Here is a 16,013-nt window from a genome sequence, read left to right as displayed (position 1 = left end):
AGTGATGCAAAAAGGTAGAAATCTAATATTCCCCTCCTAAAAATAATAGAAAGAGTATTTGTAAAAAAGTATCAATGGCACTAACATATATATCAGGCAATAGTTTGACAGGATCCAGTTTTTAATTGGATGAGTTTTCCATGAAAAAAAATGACTGTAATTGCAGTGGATCTACAATTTATCTTTATTGCTCAGGTAAGAAATTGTCCGGTGACAGTACATAGATCATTCAATCCTTCATACACTTAGGATTGTACCACCTCTGATATTGAATGTGTTTTTTGTTTAGTTGTTTTAAATTTTTTAAATGGAGAGAAACAACATGACTTGATTTGCTAAAGCCACTTATGCAATTTTGTCACTGTACACAGCAATTAGAAAGCCCAGTAGAATTTGCAGTTTCTAACAAGAACACAGTTCAGCTGGGTTTTCATGTGCTGTCAAAATCCTAATGTTGGATTTCAGAGATCAATAGAATAAGGCTTAAGTAACGTCAAGCAACTGTTCGCTGTTGTCCACATTAGTTTATACTGGGAGTTCTTGAACAATTATCCTCCTTCTGTTTGTAGAATCTTATCTTTTTAAATCATTGTTCTTGAGCAGATCATTATTTTTGGATGGTTTTGCTTTTTGGACCATGTGAGAGCTAATGATATTTGAATCTCACCTTGTTAACAGTTTACACGAAAAGTTCTTTTGAGTACCACTAAGAACAGGCCAAGTACTATCACTGGTATTAGTACCACATTTTGACACCGGCACTATGGAATTTATTTTATATTCCCTAAATTTAATTGTCTCTTTAAAACTTCATTTGATATTCATGAAACCTCTACTGTTTTGTGAAGACACACCACAAAGACTTTTTGGCAATAGAACTACCATAGTATTAAAGATCGCAATTTAAAAACTTGTCAAACCTGAACTGACTTATATTATCTTGATATTAACTCATGAATACAGTTCGTGATTAAGAACTGTATTCTTAATCACTTTTACTTTTATTCTTGAGAAGAAAATGGGGATTTTTAGTCTTTCTCTGTAAGTTGGATGCATCATTCCACTCTGAGTAAACGTCCAACACAGTTCAGCCTTCAGAAGACGAACTACTGACTGTCAAATATGGATAAAAAATAAATGCTCTCTTACCTCACAGCGGTCACCTGCGCCGACATCAGCCACTCTGCTGTGGAGCATGGAAGATGGAGACTAATCTATGGCACTCAAAACCAATATGATGCTATAATGATGCTCATATGTGACCCGGGATATTACTACAGGGGTCAAAGGATCATTCGCTGCCAAGCAAATGGCACCTGGAATTACCCTGATCCTCGTCCAGTCTGTGACAGTAAGTTAAAGCTGTTGCCTTTCTGCGTCTGTACATTACTAAAGATACATTAAAAAGTAAGCAACATGAATACAACCAAATTAATTCACTTTCATATCCAAATCTTCTAACATGCAAATCTTGTTTTTGAATTGTATTGTCCTAAATAGGTCATATTTGTTCTTTTATTTCAGTTATTTCCTGTGGAGATCTTGGCACTCCTCCAAATGGTCATAAAATAGGAACTTTGACTGTTTATGGAGCCACAGCCATTTTCTCCTGCAACACAGGATATACCCTAGTGGGCTCTCGGGTACGAGAGTGCATGTCCAATGGGCTTTGGAGCGGAACACAAGTTCAATGTCTGGGTGAGATCTTCAGTCCAAAAAATGACAACAGTAAAAAAGTCAGAGCCTATCATATTTAACCGTCTTTTTTTTATTGTTTTGTTTTTAGCTGGCCATTGTGGGACTCCAGACCCAATAGTCAATGGGCAAATAATTGGGGAGAACTTCAACTTTCGGGGCAGTGTTGTGTACCAATGTAACCCAGGGTTTCGTCTTATTGGTGTGTCAGTGCGAATATGCGAGCAGGACCACCGCTGGTCAGGAAACACCCCCGTTTGCGTTCGTAAGTTGCCTCTCCAAACAGCTATATGTATTTGGTCATAAACCTCTGGGAGGTATTGAATAGAGACTTTTGTGGTAGGTATGGTAGGTTGAATGTTAAAAATGTTTTATTTGCATTGTTATGACACTTGACTTAATGTAGTTTTTGATTGTTGATTCTATGTTGCATGACTTTGTGATTTTGTGTTCATTATGTAAAGCACTTTGAAATGCCTTGCTGCTGAAATGTGCTATGCAGATAAAATTTGATTGATTGATTGATTAAGCAATTTGTTCTTTAGATAATTTTTTTTTAATCAGTACTTACTGTGTTGTTCAAAGTGTAAAGCAGTTTGTGGCATCTTTTTTTTACATTGTATATCAACAACTTCTCCTGTTGTTTGACTCTCTCAGCCATCACATGCGGCCACCCTGGAAACCCTACATTTGGCACAACCCAAGGAACCCAGTTCAACTTAAATGATGTTGTGCGTTTCGTCTGCAATACTGGATATGTTCTGCATGGGGCTGTTAAATCTACATGCCAGGCCAATGGACAATGGAACAATGCTCTACCAAGGTGTAAAAGTAAGTGGCAAGAAGATTGTCAGTGCATCTATTTACTGATTTCAGTAGAATTATATAGCTAAGAAATATTTACAAAAGGTTGACGAGGCCCTTATTTTGCTTCTGATAAAAAGTTGTTCAATATGTTAGGAAACATTGCTTTTTCCATTCCTTTAAAAATGTATATTCATGGACATGAGTTTTTTTCTATGTACAGCATGTTTGAAAAACATTCACATCGCTTGAACATTGCCAGATTTTGTCTGTAATGTGAAAATGGAGGGTGTATTTGTTTTCATTCCCCCACGCTCATGCCAGAAGTCACTTATCTAATGAATATAGACCAAAAGAGTGATATTCCAAATGAGTGTAATTGCAGCTACTGTCGTTGAAGAACATTAGTGGAAACATCATCATAAACAAACAAGGAACACAGCTGAGATAAAGTTCTGGAGAAGCTTAAAATAGGGTTAGGTTATGCAACAGTATCCCAGGCTTTCAACATCTCATGGATTATGACACCCGCAATGCAGAAACACCATGATGAAACATGGCAGTGGTAGCATCATTTTGTTAGGATGTTTTTCCAGCAAGGACATAGGAGCTTGTTTGTTTATTTATTGAATAGGACCATGTAGAGGAGCATTAATCTCAAAGGAAAATATGCCTGGTACCACATGTTAGCTCTCAGAGCTAATTTCCATCTGCAGATAAGAATCTGCTTTTCGATCAATCTGACTGAGTTTGAGCTGTTGCGTCAACAAAAAATATCTGACAACACATATTCCTAAAAATTTGCAGCTCCAACAGTAATAAAAGTTTATTTTCCTGAGGCTAACTGCAAATAAATGTTTTAAAAGTACTGAATATTTTCCTCCATTTAATTTTATTTTTCTGTATTGGATCCAAAAGTACAAATACAACCACATTTTAGTATGCAGTTGATGTTTTACAAAATGTAAAGAAAAAAGAAAAAAATCTAAATCATATGAATATCTTTGTATTGCATCATGTGATTAGAGAAACGGCTTCTTATACACCTGAGTTTAATGTTGAATGTTCATCTGAAGGAGGAATCAGATGAAGGGAAATGTCTGAATTACACAGAGTAGCTCGTACACTTAACATTTTCTTTTAATGTTTTCACACATTTGTGTGGGTAAGTGCTAAATTACCTTACATTATGTGTAAAGGGATATCTTCTTTGACCACAAGTGACCTTAATCATAGAGAGTGTGGAGATGAAGCAAAGATGCACCCCGGGGAGAAGGAATTTAACAGACTTAACGTTTAGGGGAAGTTCAAATGAAAAATTAAAGAAGAGTCCAGTTTATTTAATTACATCGGCCTCACTCAAATGGTCCGTGGAGGTTCCACATAATATTTCCAGTTGACTTTTTTTATTTTTTTCCTCTCAGCCTCACTACCTCTTTATCCCCAAAGGCAAACATGCGTGTCAAGGAAACAATGTTAGTTAATAGCCATGCAGAGACAAATCCAAAGACAATCACCAGATTCTTGAGGTTGCATAAAAGACAGCAGTCTGTGGAGACCTGCATTTTGGATTTTGCTCAGAATTACAATTATTCAGTTCTGCTTCGCATGAGTAGGGCAAAGACTCTTAATTTGGCAGTGTTTTTGCAACAAGTAATATATCTCTGCTCCCGTGTCTGTGGATAAGTCGTTTCTGTCTGAAGGCTTTGTGACAGGAACAGACAGCGGCTGCTTGCAAAGTCAGCCCCTAAATGTGACAAGCGGTGACAGAAAACGTGTCTGATTGACTTTCTGAGCTTGTTTTAAATGAGACAAAAAGGGATTTTGTGTTCTTCTAATACTTTGCTGGAGAGATGGGAAGGTTACAAGTCTTGCAGACATCAGTTTTTTTTTCCTGTTTTTCCCTTTTTTTTTTTTTTAAGAAGAGAGTTCATTTTTCTTCTGCATACATTTCCTTCCAGACATTTGTCTTAGAATCTCTTCACTTTAGCAGCGACATCATATTAGCATCAGCCTTGTTTCAGCCCAGATGCTTATTCTCAGGCACAATTTATGTGAAAATTGTGTGTGTTTCTCTAGGGGTGCGTGTGTGTGGATGGATGAATGAGAACAGCATTTTTGATGTCTATTATCCTCACTTTTGATGTGAAGACATAAGCAGCTTACAAGTCGTTTTTGTCAGTCAGATTTATTACATTAATTACAGCCATAGTGACACATTTGGTAAAGTGTGGCCCTCGCTTTTTCTTCCTGAGCAGCAAAACTGCGCTGGCATCCGCTTCATCCATCTCACTCTTAGTCTCAGCTTTGAGTGGGAGAAAAACAAATGGGAAGCAAAAAACATTAGTAAACAAACGCTGTCATGAAGACCGAGGAAAAAAGCAGATATGTCAGCAATAAAGTTGTGGAGAAGTTTAAAATGATAGTACATTGCTAAACAATATAGCATGTTTTTAGGCATTTCATAGAACTGTACTCGGTTCATTGTTCGAAAAAACTGAAAGAGGGTCAAATGAGGCCAAAACACTTCACCTTTTCACATCTGCTTATACTGCCACCATAATGTTTTGTGGGGACATTATGCAATGCAGTGCTTTTCTTATTAAAGCATAGAGGAGTTGATAATAGTTAAAGGGTAAAAAAGAAGGAACTCAATATAAAGCTATCCCGGAAGAAATTTAAAACTAGGGTTACAGAGAAAAGCCCAGAATTGCACTGGGATGATGAGGATCAAAGTCTCTCTGTGTTGCAATACCTCATTGAAAGTCTAGGCCAGAATCCTATGGAAAATCTTTGGCAAGAGTTGAAAACTCCTCTTCACTGTCTAAGGTTAGATCTTTGCTAGCTAATCTTAGACAACATTAAATGGTGAAAATTTGAAAAGAACAAAATTAATATGCAAAACTAGTAGAGGCTAAGGATGCATTGATTTCCTGGCACTAACAGTATCGACCAAAGTTTTTTAACCTGTTGTTGATACGTTATTAACATCAGCCCAAATTTTTGTATTGTCACATCCTTTGTAGATATACACCCCAAAAGAACTGCTGATGTAATGAACTCTACAGTTTAGCTTTAAACTACAAAGTCTATCGGCTTTTATATATGCGTACATATACATATGCGTCAGTGTGAGCAAGTAAGGTGAGAGGAAATAATGTTACGCTTCCGATGCATCACCTACCAAAGGGAGAGAGGTTGACGAGGGTTTCCCACCTTTGATTTGACCTGAAATAAATTACCTCTCTTCTACTTCCCTTCACACCTTCTTTCTTTGGTTTCCTTTTATACCTTCCCTTCTTCCTCACACACTGGACCGCACAGACATTTACCAGGAGGTCAGTCAGTTTAGACAGCCGTCGGAACCCTTTTCAACACACCGTGCACAAGCACATTTGATGAAAGCCGAGTTCCAAGCTCGGAATGCCCCTCTCTCAAGCCGCTCCTGGCTTCAAAGACACTTTGTAGCATTATTATGCAGCAAGTTGTAAATGATGGCACCACAGGTCAGCACTCTTCTGGGAGGAATACATTATAAAACATATTTGGGGGGTTATTTAGCATAGCTGGACAGCTTGGGAGGATGAAAATGATCAAGCTTTTACACACATTAGAATACAGTAGGTTCATTTTGGCTGGAGCAAAAACACATTTATTGGAGTGAGGTTGGCAAGGCAAGCTGGGCTAGAATAGCTGCAGGCAAACTGAGTGTGTTTTGGAAGCCATTAGTGTGTTAGCATCACTCTATATGTGTAGGTATAGGCTAAATGGCAACTCTGACTTTGCTGATTTTACTGAGATATTGGCTGATAAAATGTATGCATGACTTGGTTATGATTGTTACTAGTTATCACTCTGTTAAAATATTAGTTTCTTTCATTCCTTATATTTTCATTCACATTTCCTTCCTCAACTACCTGTGAGGTCTCCGTCACTGTCTCTCAGCCAAAGAGACTTCCGACTATAAGGGAATTTCACAGTGTACAATCTATATAATTTCTTAGTTTACTTATCAGGAATAATGTTTTTATAGTTGTCCCTGAAAACTTTGTGAAAACAGATACATAAATGTGGTTTTTAAACAAAGTCTTGTTCCTAAAAATGTCTTTTTTTCCCTCCATCTGTATTTCCTCTCCCCCATTAATGCCCGCAGTTGTAAACTGCACTGAGCCCGGCCATGTAGAGTACAGCATTAGACAAGTTTTGTCCAGCGGGCCGCATCGGTACAGCTTCCAGACTACGGTGACGTACCGCTGTAACCCTGGCTATTATCTGCTGGGAACCAGCTCCGTCTCCTGCCAAGGGGACGGCACCTGGGACCGCTCCTTACCCAAATGCCTGTGTGAGTAATGGACACAGTTTTCTAAAAGTACTTTGTAAAATATGGTTTAATAGAAAAAAATATGCATACTAGAGATGCACAGATTTGTTGTGTTTTTCCATTTATTAACAGTAGTTAACAGGGTTTAAAATGTGTGTTTCTGTCAGTAATCTGTCTAACACTTGTTTGCTTCCTCCTCTACTGTGATTGGGCAGTGGTTCTTTGCGACCGTCCCAGTATGCCTCCCTACGCGCAGATCTCAGGTGACCGTCGAACAGTGGGCTCAGTCATCCGCTACAGCTGCATGGGCCAGCGTAGCATCATTGGAAACACCACAAGAATGTGTCAGCTGGACGGGCAGTGGAGCGGCTCGCCGCCGCACTGCTCCGGTATGGGGAACCAGTTACCAGTCAATCTGTGTCTGTCCGTGTTCAACCAAATGTCATTTTACTAAAACTTAACATTCAAGATCTTCTCAAATAAGAGTCTGGACCAAGCAGAACTATTACCGTGTCATGACTGAGCCATCATCCTCTGTCAATTCTTGATTTAACGCTTTATTAATTCAGTAGGGACATCAGCTCCGTTTATATAGACGCCTTCACAGAGCATGACCAATGAATGAAGACTTTGAGTGGCATCTGGTGGTAGGATATTTACGAAATAGTTGGACCAAAGATGGAATTACCCGTCTGCTCCGCAGGCCTCAAGGGCAAGCTGAGTCTCCTCTATAAACTTGTTTTAATTTGCTCTCATTAGACTGAGGAACGTCAATGCCGGGTTATGAAGCTGTATAAAAACGCAGGCCCCCGTACTCCTATACCCCAACAACAATTACTTCAGGGCTCCAGTGAGTCACACATTAAATGGCCCACACATCCCCCATATGTGCAAATGCATAGTCACACAGATGGGACAGAAAAGTGAACAAACACAGACAGCGTCAAAGAGCTATAAAATCGTTCGCTTAGGCACGCAAGCTGTGTGACAGTAAAGTGTGACAGTAAAGTTCAATGCCATTATGTGTGATGTTCTCTGCTGTTCTCTCAATGGACAGGTATTGTGTTCATATTTATTTGCATGGCCATCTTTACTACAGTCCCATGTGAAACTTTTTGTGCACTTTGAACTTTTTCACAGTTTGGCCGTAAACATGTAAAAGATTTATTTTATTGAAGTTTTAAGGGAGTTGCCAAACACAAAGTAATGGATAATTATGAAACAGAAGACAATTGGTATGTGGGTTTCAAAACCACATACCAATTGCATGTACTTCAGTTCACTAAGTGACAGTGAACCTCACATCTGATGGAGTTTGTATGTTGGAGGTTTGCACATTTCCCATTTTTTTTTACATTTTAAGGTGATGGATTGAGCACTGCTGTTTGAGATGCTTATAGTGCATCCCAAAAGTATTCACACTTTTTATCTTTATCCAGATTTTATGTTTCAGGCATACTCCATATTAAGTTAAGTTAATCTATTTACACCAAAATCTACGCAAACTTTTGAGATTTTTGTGAATTTTGTAAAAACACAAAAAATCACATTCTGGCATGCATCTGTTTAGAAAAGGTGGCACAGTTGACAGTGCAGTTCACAGCACACATACTAAGGATGAATTCAAAGGAATTGTCTGCAGACCTGAGAGAGAGTTGTCTTGTGGAACTAATCAAGGGAATTGCGTAGAAAAATGAAAATGCTGTGAAAATGTTTCTCTATGCACTGTAAAGTTTGGAATCTTATATAATAACCAAATCCTGAGTTAAAAAAAAAATTGAACTTAAATAGTAAAGTAAAAATTCTTTAGGTTGTAGAAAGATATCATTGGATTATTGGATATTTATGGTATCAGACACTAATAATTATCCTCATTGCACAATTATGCACCAGTCAGCAGAATTCATTTCTGATGCATGCTCATTAACAAATGTCATATGTATGTGATTTTTGCTCTCTCCTTGCAGGGGAGTCAAATGGTCTGTGTGGAGATCCAGGTGTGCCTGTCCACGGCATTCGTCTAGGAGATGAATTTACTGTGAGCAGTGTTGTACGTTTCAGCTGTGAACCTGGTTACATCCTAAAGGGGTCACCAGAGAGAACATGTTTTTCCAATGGTACATGGATGGGAACACAGCCGGAGTGTCATGGTAAGACACTTGTATTGTATTTGTCAAGATTTTTCACTGTGCAGTTACTTGAACTTCCAGTTCTTTTCTATGGCCATGAGTTTTGATCGTGAGGTGATGTTCTAGAAACATCCACAGGAAAACACATTTGAAGACCCACAATCTACAGAAGCATTAAATATTCTGCCTTAGGATTTACTGTCAGAAGAACAAGGGCATCAACAATGATTAATGATTTGGGGGTAAACCAGCATTTGAACATTGCTTTAAAAATGCTGGTAAATTATATAAGGATGTGTAAAAAGGCATTTGTTTTGTTTAGGAATAATTTTACATGCACATTAGTTTCTGTTTTTAATTTTCTTAGTCACTGTTTTACTTTTTTTTTTCTTAAAAAGTTTTTTCATCACTTTAATTTTTTTTAAATCTGGATAACTCAAAACACTTGATTTGACAAGTTGTGAATGAGACTGTCATGACACTGTCATAAACATGACAATAAGCCTATCATAAACATGAGTAAGTCTTCATGAATATGTATGACTGTTGTCTTAAAGTGTCATTTGGTAAATCATAACACTTTAATACAAAGATTACATTATTCAAAGTGTCTTTGTTATGACAACTTGACATTAACCAAGAAATCATGATTTGATATAGAGTTATTAAACAAGTATTACTAATTAAACTTTACCTTCAATTACATAAAGCTACATATTTTTTAAAGTTTAAAAATATATGTAGCTTTGTGAAATAAATCTTTTCAAACTTTATTTCACAACCCATCAAATAGTGTTATCCTCAAAACTTACTGCTATAATATATAGTTTCCCTTTAATAACTGTTAAATTTTTACAACATGTCCAAGTGATGTCATGTTTAGTGTAAGGGAAAATCTAAAATTAAAGTTCCATGGTTATTTCTGTGCATATGTGTGAACAATTTAAAGGAAATTCAGTGGATAAACAGACTGAAAACAAGCCTTTCTTTACAAATTAATGATCTACATAGCAGTTGATACCATGCAATATCAAAAACTTTATTGAAACCTTTTGCACAGCTTTGCATTGTTTTTCATGAAGACAGGAAAAAATATTTATCTGATGTGGGGCCTTCCCACAATCATCTGCTATTTTATAGACCGTGTCCAGTGAAGCTCGCAACAACTCTGTACTCCTTCACCCCCACCCCTACCCCCATCTTACAGCACAACTGCCCCTTGCTTCTCTCTCTGTGTTATGCTCAATAGCCTAGGTTGCCCACCTGTTCTCAGTTGGCAGGGACTTCAAGGGCCAGGCTACATCTGGTCATTATGGGAGGGCGATGCCCCCAGGGCTCTGATGGCCTGGGGCAAACTGGAGACTGTAATGAACAGAACTGTCGCTCGCGGCTGAACAGACGCCAAGGGATTTTCTGTGTAGACGAACGTGTCCGTCAAAGCAGAGTTACTTACAAAGGAGGATGCACAAAAATGTGATTGTGAGAGGAGTTGACAGAGGGAAAAGAAAAGAAAGAGGAAAAACAAACCAAATGAGGAACCTTCTCTGACTGAATTTAGAGCTAATTAAGAATAAATGGCATTGTTGATTAATAAAGACATTATATATAACAAATTCAGTTATATTATGTTATGGCGTTAAGCCTTTAATTTGACTGATGGTTTGACTAAGCAGAGAGATAATTAAAAAAGTCAGTTTCTTTTAAGCATGAGTACCTTTAACATTTACCTTACAGAATTTGTTCCTTCATTTTTGATGATCCTGTCTTCTGGTCTTTTATTTTTCTTAACAGTAATTTCCTGTGGAAACCCAGGAACTCCACGAAATGCCCAGATTCTTGTTCACGATGGACTGACATTTTCCAGATCCATCACTTACAGCTGCAGGGAAGGGTACTACTCTACTGGACTGCTTACCCGACACTGCACTGTAAATGGGACCTGGACAGGCAACATGCCAGAGTGCTCAGGTAATTAACCCTAACCACAATGGATTTCAAAGCTCAGAGTTTCATGACTGTGCAGTTACTTGTTACAACACTGTGACAAAATATTTTTCTGTGATTAAATAATGTCTGTGGATCTGAAAGCATTTTCTAAAGCAAGGCAACCGTGAGGTGGTCAAGGGTCTATATTCTCTTCTGTTTTGACTATGTCAACGTAATGCAACTTAATTTTGCAGTTGATGGACTTGTCACCATAATCGGAGCGTATTGTTAAGCCAGGACAAAGCATGTCTGTGCAGTCTTTTGCACTTTATTGTTACTGCGTAGACAACCTGAGAAAGGCTTTGTGCTTGTTCTAAAAGCATCCAAACACCTTAATAGACAATAAGTGCTTTCTGGTTCAAGGGAAAGTGCAATACTTCAAAAACGCTTAGTTTCCTTGTCCTACTTAGAAGTTTTTTCTTGAACATGTGGGATGTACACATTAACAATTTGCTATTGTCCCAAGGCATCCGTCTGCTAGATGTCAAGTCCCCTGTGTTTTTTTTTTTCTTTGCAGACATTTACCAATAAAGCTGAGTTGCACTACAATTCACTACTTGGCTGCTTGACTGAACATTTTGCACAGTGCAGTTAAAGCTGTGTATTTTTGCAGCAGCTCCATAGAGCAAATGCAAAGTTATACATTTACAAGATTTAGTAGAACATGCTGCTTTTGTAGTATACAGTATGAATAATACATGAAGAATGGGAATTTCTTAAAATAAATGCTAACTGTTAATTAAGACACACAGACATTGATCGGAGTTAGCTTCTTTAGTTGAACTTCTTGGGAAAATTTTATTAAGTAATTATTTAACTTTTCAACGCCATTATTACATAATTATTAATACAGGTATTTGGCATAATGAATTCTTAATAAGATAAGCACAGATATATTTGTGAATCATCCTCTATAGATAACATAAATTCTTCCAACCAGATTTCTATTGTGTTCTTTTTTTTATTTAGAAGAAATCCATACATCAAACTCTCCTAGTTTCCTTCCTTCCTTGCAGCTACTTTTTCTTTCTACAAATCTTTTCCCCTCCCTCCAGCTTGTCCTTCCTTCAGCCCTTCCTCCAGTCCTTCCTCGTTTTCCTATTTGACGAGTGAACAGTAAAAAAAAAAAAAAAAATACTTGCTGTAAATGAAGCAATAAAATATGTGGTCAGCATAATGTGTCTTAGATGCAGTGAGATTGGTAGATGTAGAAAAAGATATGTTATATTTTGCTTTAAGTTTTTACCTGTTCATTTTTCTATTGTTCTGTCGCTGCAGTAATCAACTGTGGCGATCCCGGAGTGCCAGCCAATGGAGTTAGATTCGGGAATGATTTCACCTACAACCGAACCGTCGCTTTCCAGTGTTCTCCTGGGTATACCATGGATGCTGACAGAGCCTCTTCTCTCATCTGCACCAAGGATCGTACCTGGAATGGCACCAAGCCGCTCTGTAAAGGTAGATTAGTGTTGGATGACATGAATAAAATTGGCTGGTTTCTTTCTTGTTTCCATTCCGTTTAGATTTTCCTTTTTTTCCACTACTTTATTCTAGTAGATAGACTAAATCCGAAAAACATATCCATTTAATAAAACATTTTTTCTTCGTGTAGCAATTGTTTGTGGTCCACCACCGCTCATCCCAAATGGACAGATCGTGGGTTCGGACCTAACCTGGGGTTCGAGCATAAGTTACTCCTGCAACCAAGGCTATCAGCTGTCCCTGCCCACTGTGTTAACATGCCAGGGCAACGGCAACTGGAGCGGAGAGAAGCCACAGTGTTTCCGTAAGTGGCACCCCACTGAAATACTTTACATATTTTGATTAGCTTCTGAGATTGTCATCCCCATGTATGCATGTTCATATCCTGCAGGATGTGTCTTACCCTCTTGAGAATCTAATTAAAGCCCAATATGTGTTGCAGGTCACCTAATGTTATGTCTCTCTCTCGCTCCCCTCCGTCTCCCCCATGCTTTGTTACAGCTGTATTCTGTGGAGACCCAGGAATGCCAGACCAAGGCAGAAGGGAGGACCGCGGTTTCACTTATCTTTCATCTGTCTCGTTCTCTTGCAATCCTCCCCTCATCTTGGTTGGCTCAGCCAGGAGGTACTGCCAGTATGATGGCACTTGGAGCGGCACACAGCCCTCCTGCATAGGTAAACTATTAGTTTATTCATCCATTTATGGAAAGAATAATGTCATTGTTTTAAAATGTGATTGCATAAATACACAGAATGAGATTTACAACACTCATTTTCTGTAATGACGTGCATCATTTGGACCTACAACACAGTTATAACTTCTGAACAGTTAGTTCAGCACCTCAAACAAAATGTGTGCGGTTGTATTTATATCTATGTATAAAAATCTGCTTCTTAGTCCTTCAAAGTATTTTCAAAAATACTTTGAAGGACTAAGAAGCAGAACCAGGATGAACCAGGTTGAATATTTTGCCCACATCAACTAGTAGTTAAAAATCTTGGGTGCTATGTATCTTTGTAGCAATAACAGTTTTCTTTTTTGTATTTTTATACTTATTTTCTACTATTTTCACACACACCAGAAAAAGTGGCCTTTTCAAACTCTTTTTCTAAACTGGAGTGAGATACAGTGGCATAGATGAATTAAACAAGCCAGAAAAAAGCCCTATAATATAACAGCTATGAATTATCTCCTGAAAGGAGACAAGTTCTTTTTACAGCTCTCTACTTGAAACTTCAAGGAGGAATTTTATCTCTATTCTCAAACTCAAAATCGATGAGCTTTAAAACACAATTGCTGTAAAGCGCTGGCCCTAGCAAGCATGGAATGGAATTGAATGCCATTGCTTTTACCTGCACATATATGGAGTGATTGAAAAATGGATCTGAATTACTACTCAATAACATGATGTTATTAGAGCTGTACCATAAAAGATGTCTGCAATTATGATGCCATAAAACATGCATAAGCACCTTTTAACAGGGACAAATAATGCTTACTGTATATGAAAAACACTTAAGAAGCGCTGCCTAATGGTAACAATCGAGTTGAAGATGAAATCCAATGAATTTCCCCTCCTTTAATCATGCAATAGTGCTTATCCCAACAGTTTGGATAATATAACATAAGTTACCTAAATTTTACAACCACCATCAAATTGCCTGTGCGACAGTTTTAATGTGACATATTTTGAAAACTCAGCAGGAAAAAAAAAACTTCCTGCAAAGCTTCTAGATTATAACTCCATCAAGTCAAATGAAGTTGTGTCCTTTTACCTTATCGTATGTTGAGTTCATGTTTTGCTTCCAAAAATAATGCATGAAATTGTAAAGTATTCAGATTTTTTTCTCAAATGTGCAAAAACGTTATCCTTTTCTGCCTTATAGGCCTGTAAATTTAAATATCAAAATAAATTTGTGGGGCTTACCAGTTAGAATATACCTTTCAAATTTTACATTGTCATATAAAAAAAATTGAAAAGCTTAAAAAAAAACGTACTGACCACTTAAGCCCTCATGAGCTTGCATCTATCTATCTGTGTAGATCTATATAGATAGATAGATAGATAGATAGATAGATAGATAGATAGATAGATAGATAGATAGATAGATAGATAGATGGATGGATGGATGGATGGATGGATGGATGGATGGTGGATGGATGGATGGATGGATGGATGGATAGATGGATAGATGGATAGATAGATAGATAGATAGATAGATAGATAGATAGATAGATAGATAGATAGATAGATAGATAGATAGATAGATAGATAGATATCAAATGGGTGAACTCACTGCAGTTTATTGGGGTTTTTTTTGTGTTTGTTTTGTTTTTTTCAGATCCAAGTCACACGACCTGTGGTGACCCTGGCATTCCAGTCTTCGGAAATCAGAACAACAGCCAAGGCTACCAGGTGTGAAAATGTTGTCACACTGGAAATTGAGTTTATATATTGAACAAAAAAATCCAATTAAATTTTAAAAGGTCATTCCCCCCCCGCCCCTTCACTCCCTTTGTACTACAGTCTATGCTTCCCCTTTATTTTGTAATGTAAGCTGTTTTTGTCAATTTGGACTGCAAGGATGAAAAGTCAATGATTAATGCATTGATGGTATAAGGAAACACATTGTCCCTCCAGGCCTGCCTTAGACGCCATCAGGAGCCCGGAATATTTTTGCAGAAGGGGCTTTCTGATCATTTAGAAATGCCAGAAACTATTAAAGGGATGCGATTTTAATCTGACAAGAGGTAAAATGGTCATCAACAAAACTATGCCAGACAGTCTGGTGAAGTAACCAGACTACCGTGGGTTTTTAATAATGTGCATAATGAGTTTTCAGATTTGTCTATAGAAATATTCTAAGACGTCCACTGTGTGCTTTTGTATTCAGTGTTCTTTACTGTGAAATCACAAAATAAAATCCGTTTCAATCGATTGCAAAAAAAGTATGCAAATTTTCCTAATTGTTCTAACTGCACACCAATTTCATGTAATCACTTTTCCTATTTTTTCTGCTACAGATTGGCAGCACTGTGTTCTTTAACTGCAGAAAGGGCTACTTATTGCAATTCGCGCACATCTTCGCGACATGATTCAACCCGAGTGCTCAATGCAAAATACATGTGGTAATATTTAACAGCGAATTAATATGCCCTCCATTCAAGCATCACTCACAACCTGCTGCCTACATGTTGCGTTTGTGCTATTTTTAGTGCTTTCTTTTTGTTCCCTTTGAAATTGGATTCCTCTCTCCCTCTCCAGCCCACCACTGCAGCCAGCCAGAGCTACCTGCTCAGTCTGATGTCCGAGCCATTGAACTGCCGTCCCTTGGCTACACATTGATCTATACATGTCAGCCAGGCTTCTATTTGGCTGGGGGTTCAGAACACAGAACCTGCAGGTCCGATGGTAGCTGGTCAGGGAAACCGCCACTGTGTGCAGGTACGGACACGGTTGTATTACATCTGTAAAACAGTACGGAGGCATGCTTGGTTAAATAATTGAAAACATGGGTGCAGTTTTCACTGCTTACTCCAAGGCGGCAATAAAGTGCAGGTGTATGAGCAGTTTACTGAGAGAAGAAAAGGCGTT

General features: G+C 37.9%; 1 protein-coding gene across 1 annotated transcript in view; it reads left to right on the top strand.

Moving 5' to 3' along the window:
* Positions 1 to 16,013, top strand: part of csmd2 (CUB and Sushi multiple domains 2) — a 222,725-nt gene that overhangs the window by 198,987 nt on the left and 7,725 nt on the right. Inside the window, exons 52-66 of the mRNA XM_055058804.1 lie at positions 1,157 to 1,351; positions 1,525 to 1,698; positions 1,787 to 1,960; positions 2,353 to 2,526; positions 6,653 to 6,841; positions 7,036 to 7,209; positions 8,788 to 8,970; positions 10,741 to 10,917; positions 12,214 to 12,393; positions 12,548 to 12,721; positions 12,919 to 13,092; positions 14,761 to 14,834; positions 15,443 to 15,495; positions 15,587 to 15,621; positions 15,684 to 15,863. Of these exons, the coding sequence (XP_054914779.1) occupies positions 1,157 to 1,351; positions 1,525 to 1,698; positions 1,787 to 1,960; positions 2,353 to 2,526; positions 6,653 to 6,841; positions 7,036 to 7,209; positions 8,788 to 8,970; positions 10,741 to 10,917; positions 12,214 to 12,393; positions 12,548 to 12,721; positions 12,919 to 13,092; positions 14,761 to 14,834; positions 15,443 to 15,495; positions 15,587 to 15,621; positions 15,684 to 15,863 (2,310 nt within the window). The remainder of the gene's footprint in view (positions 1 to 1,156; positions 1,352 to 1,524; positions 1,699 to 1,786; positions 1,961 to 2,352; positions 2,527 to 6,652; positions 6,842 to 7,035; positions 7,210 to 8,787; positions 8,971 to 10,740; positions 10,918 to 12,213; positions 12,394 to 12,547; positions 12,722 to 12,918; positions 13,093 to 14,760; positions 14,835 to 15,442; positions 15,496 to 15,586; positions 15,622 to 15,683; positions 15,864 to 16,013) is intronic.

This window comes from Poeciliopsis prolifica, unplaced genomic scaffold, assembly GCF_027474105.1.
Source record: "Poeciliopsis prolifica strain line A6 unplaced genomic scaffold, Auburn_PproV2 SCAFFOLD052, whole genome shotgun sequence".
Lineage (NCBI taxonomy): Eukaryota > Metazoa > Chordata > Actinopteri > Cyprinodontiformes > Poeciliidae > Poeciliopsis > Poeciliopsis prolifica.
This window is presented reverse-complemented; position numbering and strand designations above follow the sequence as displayed.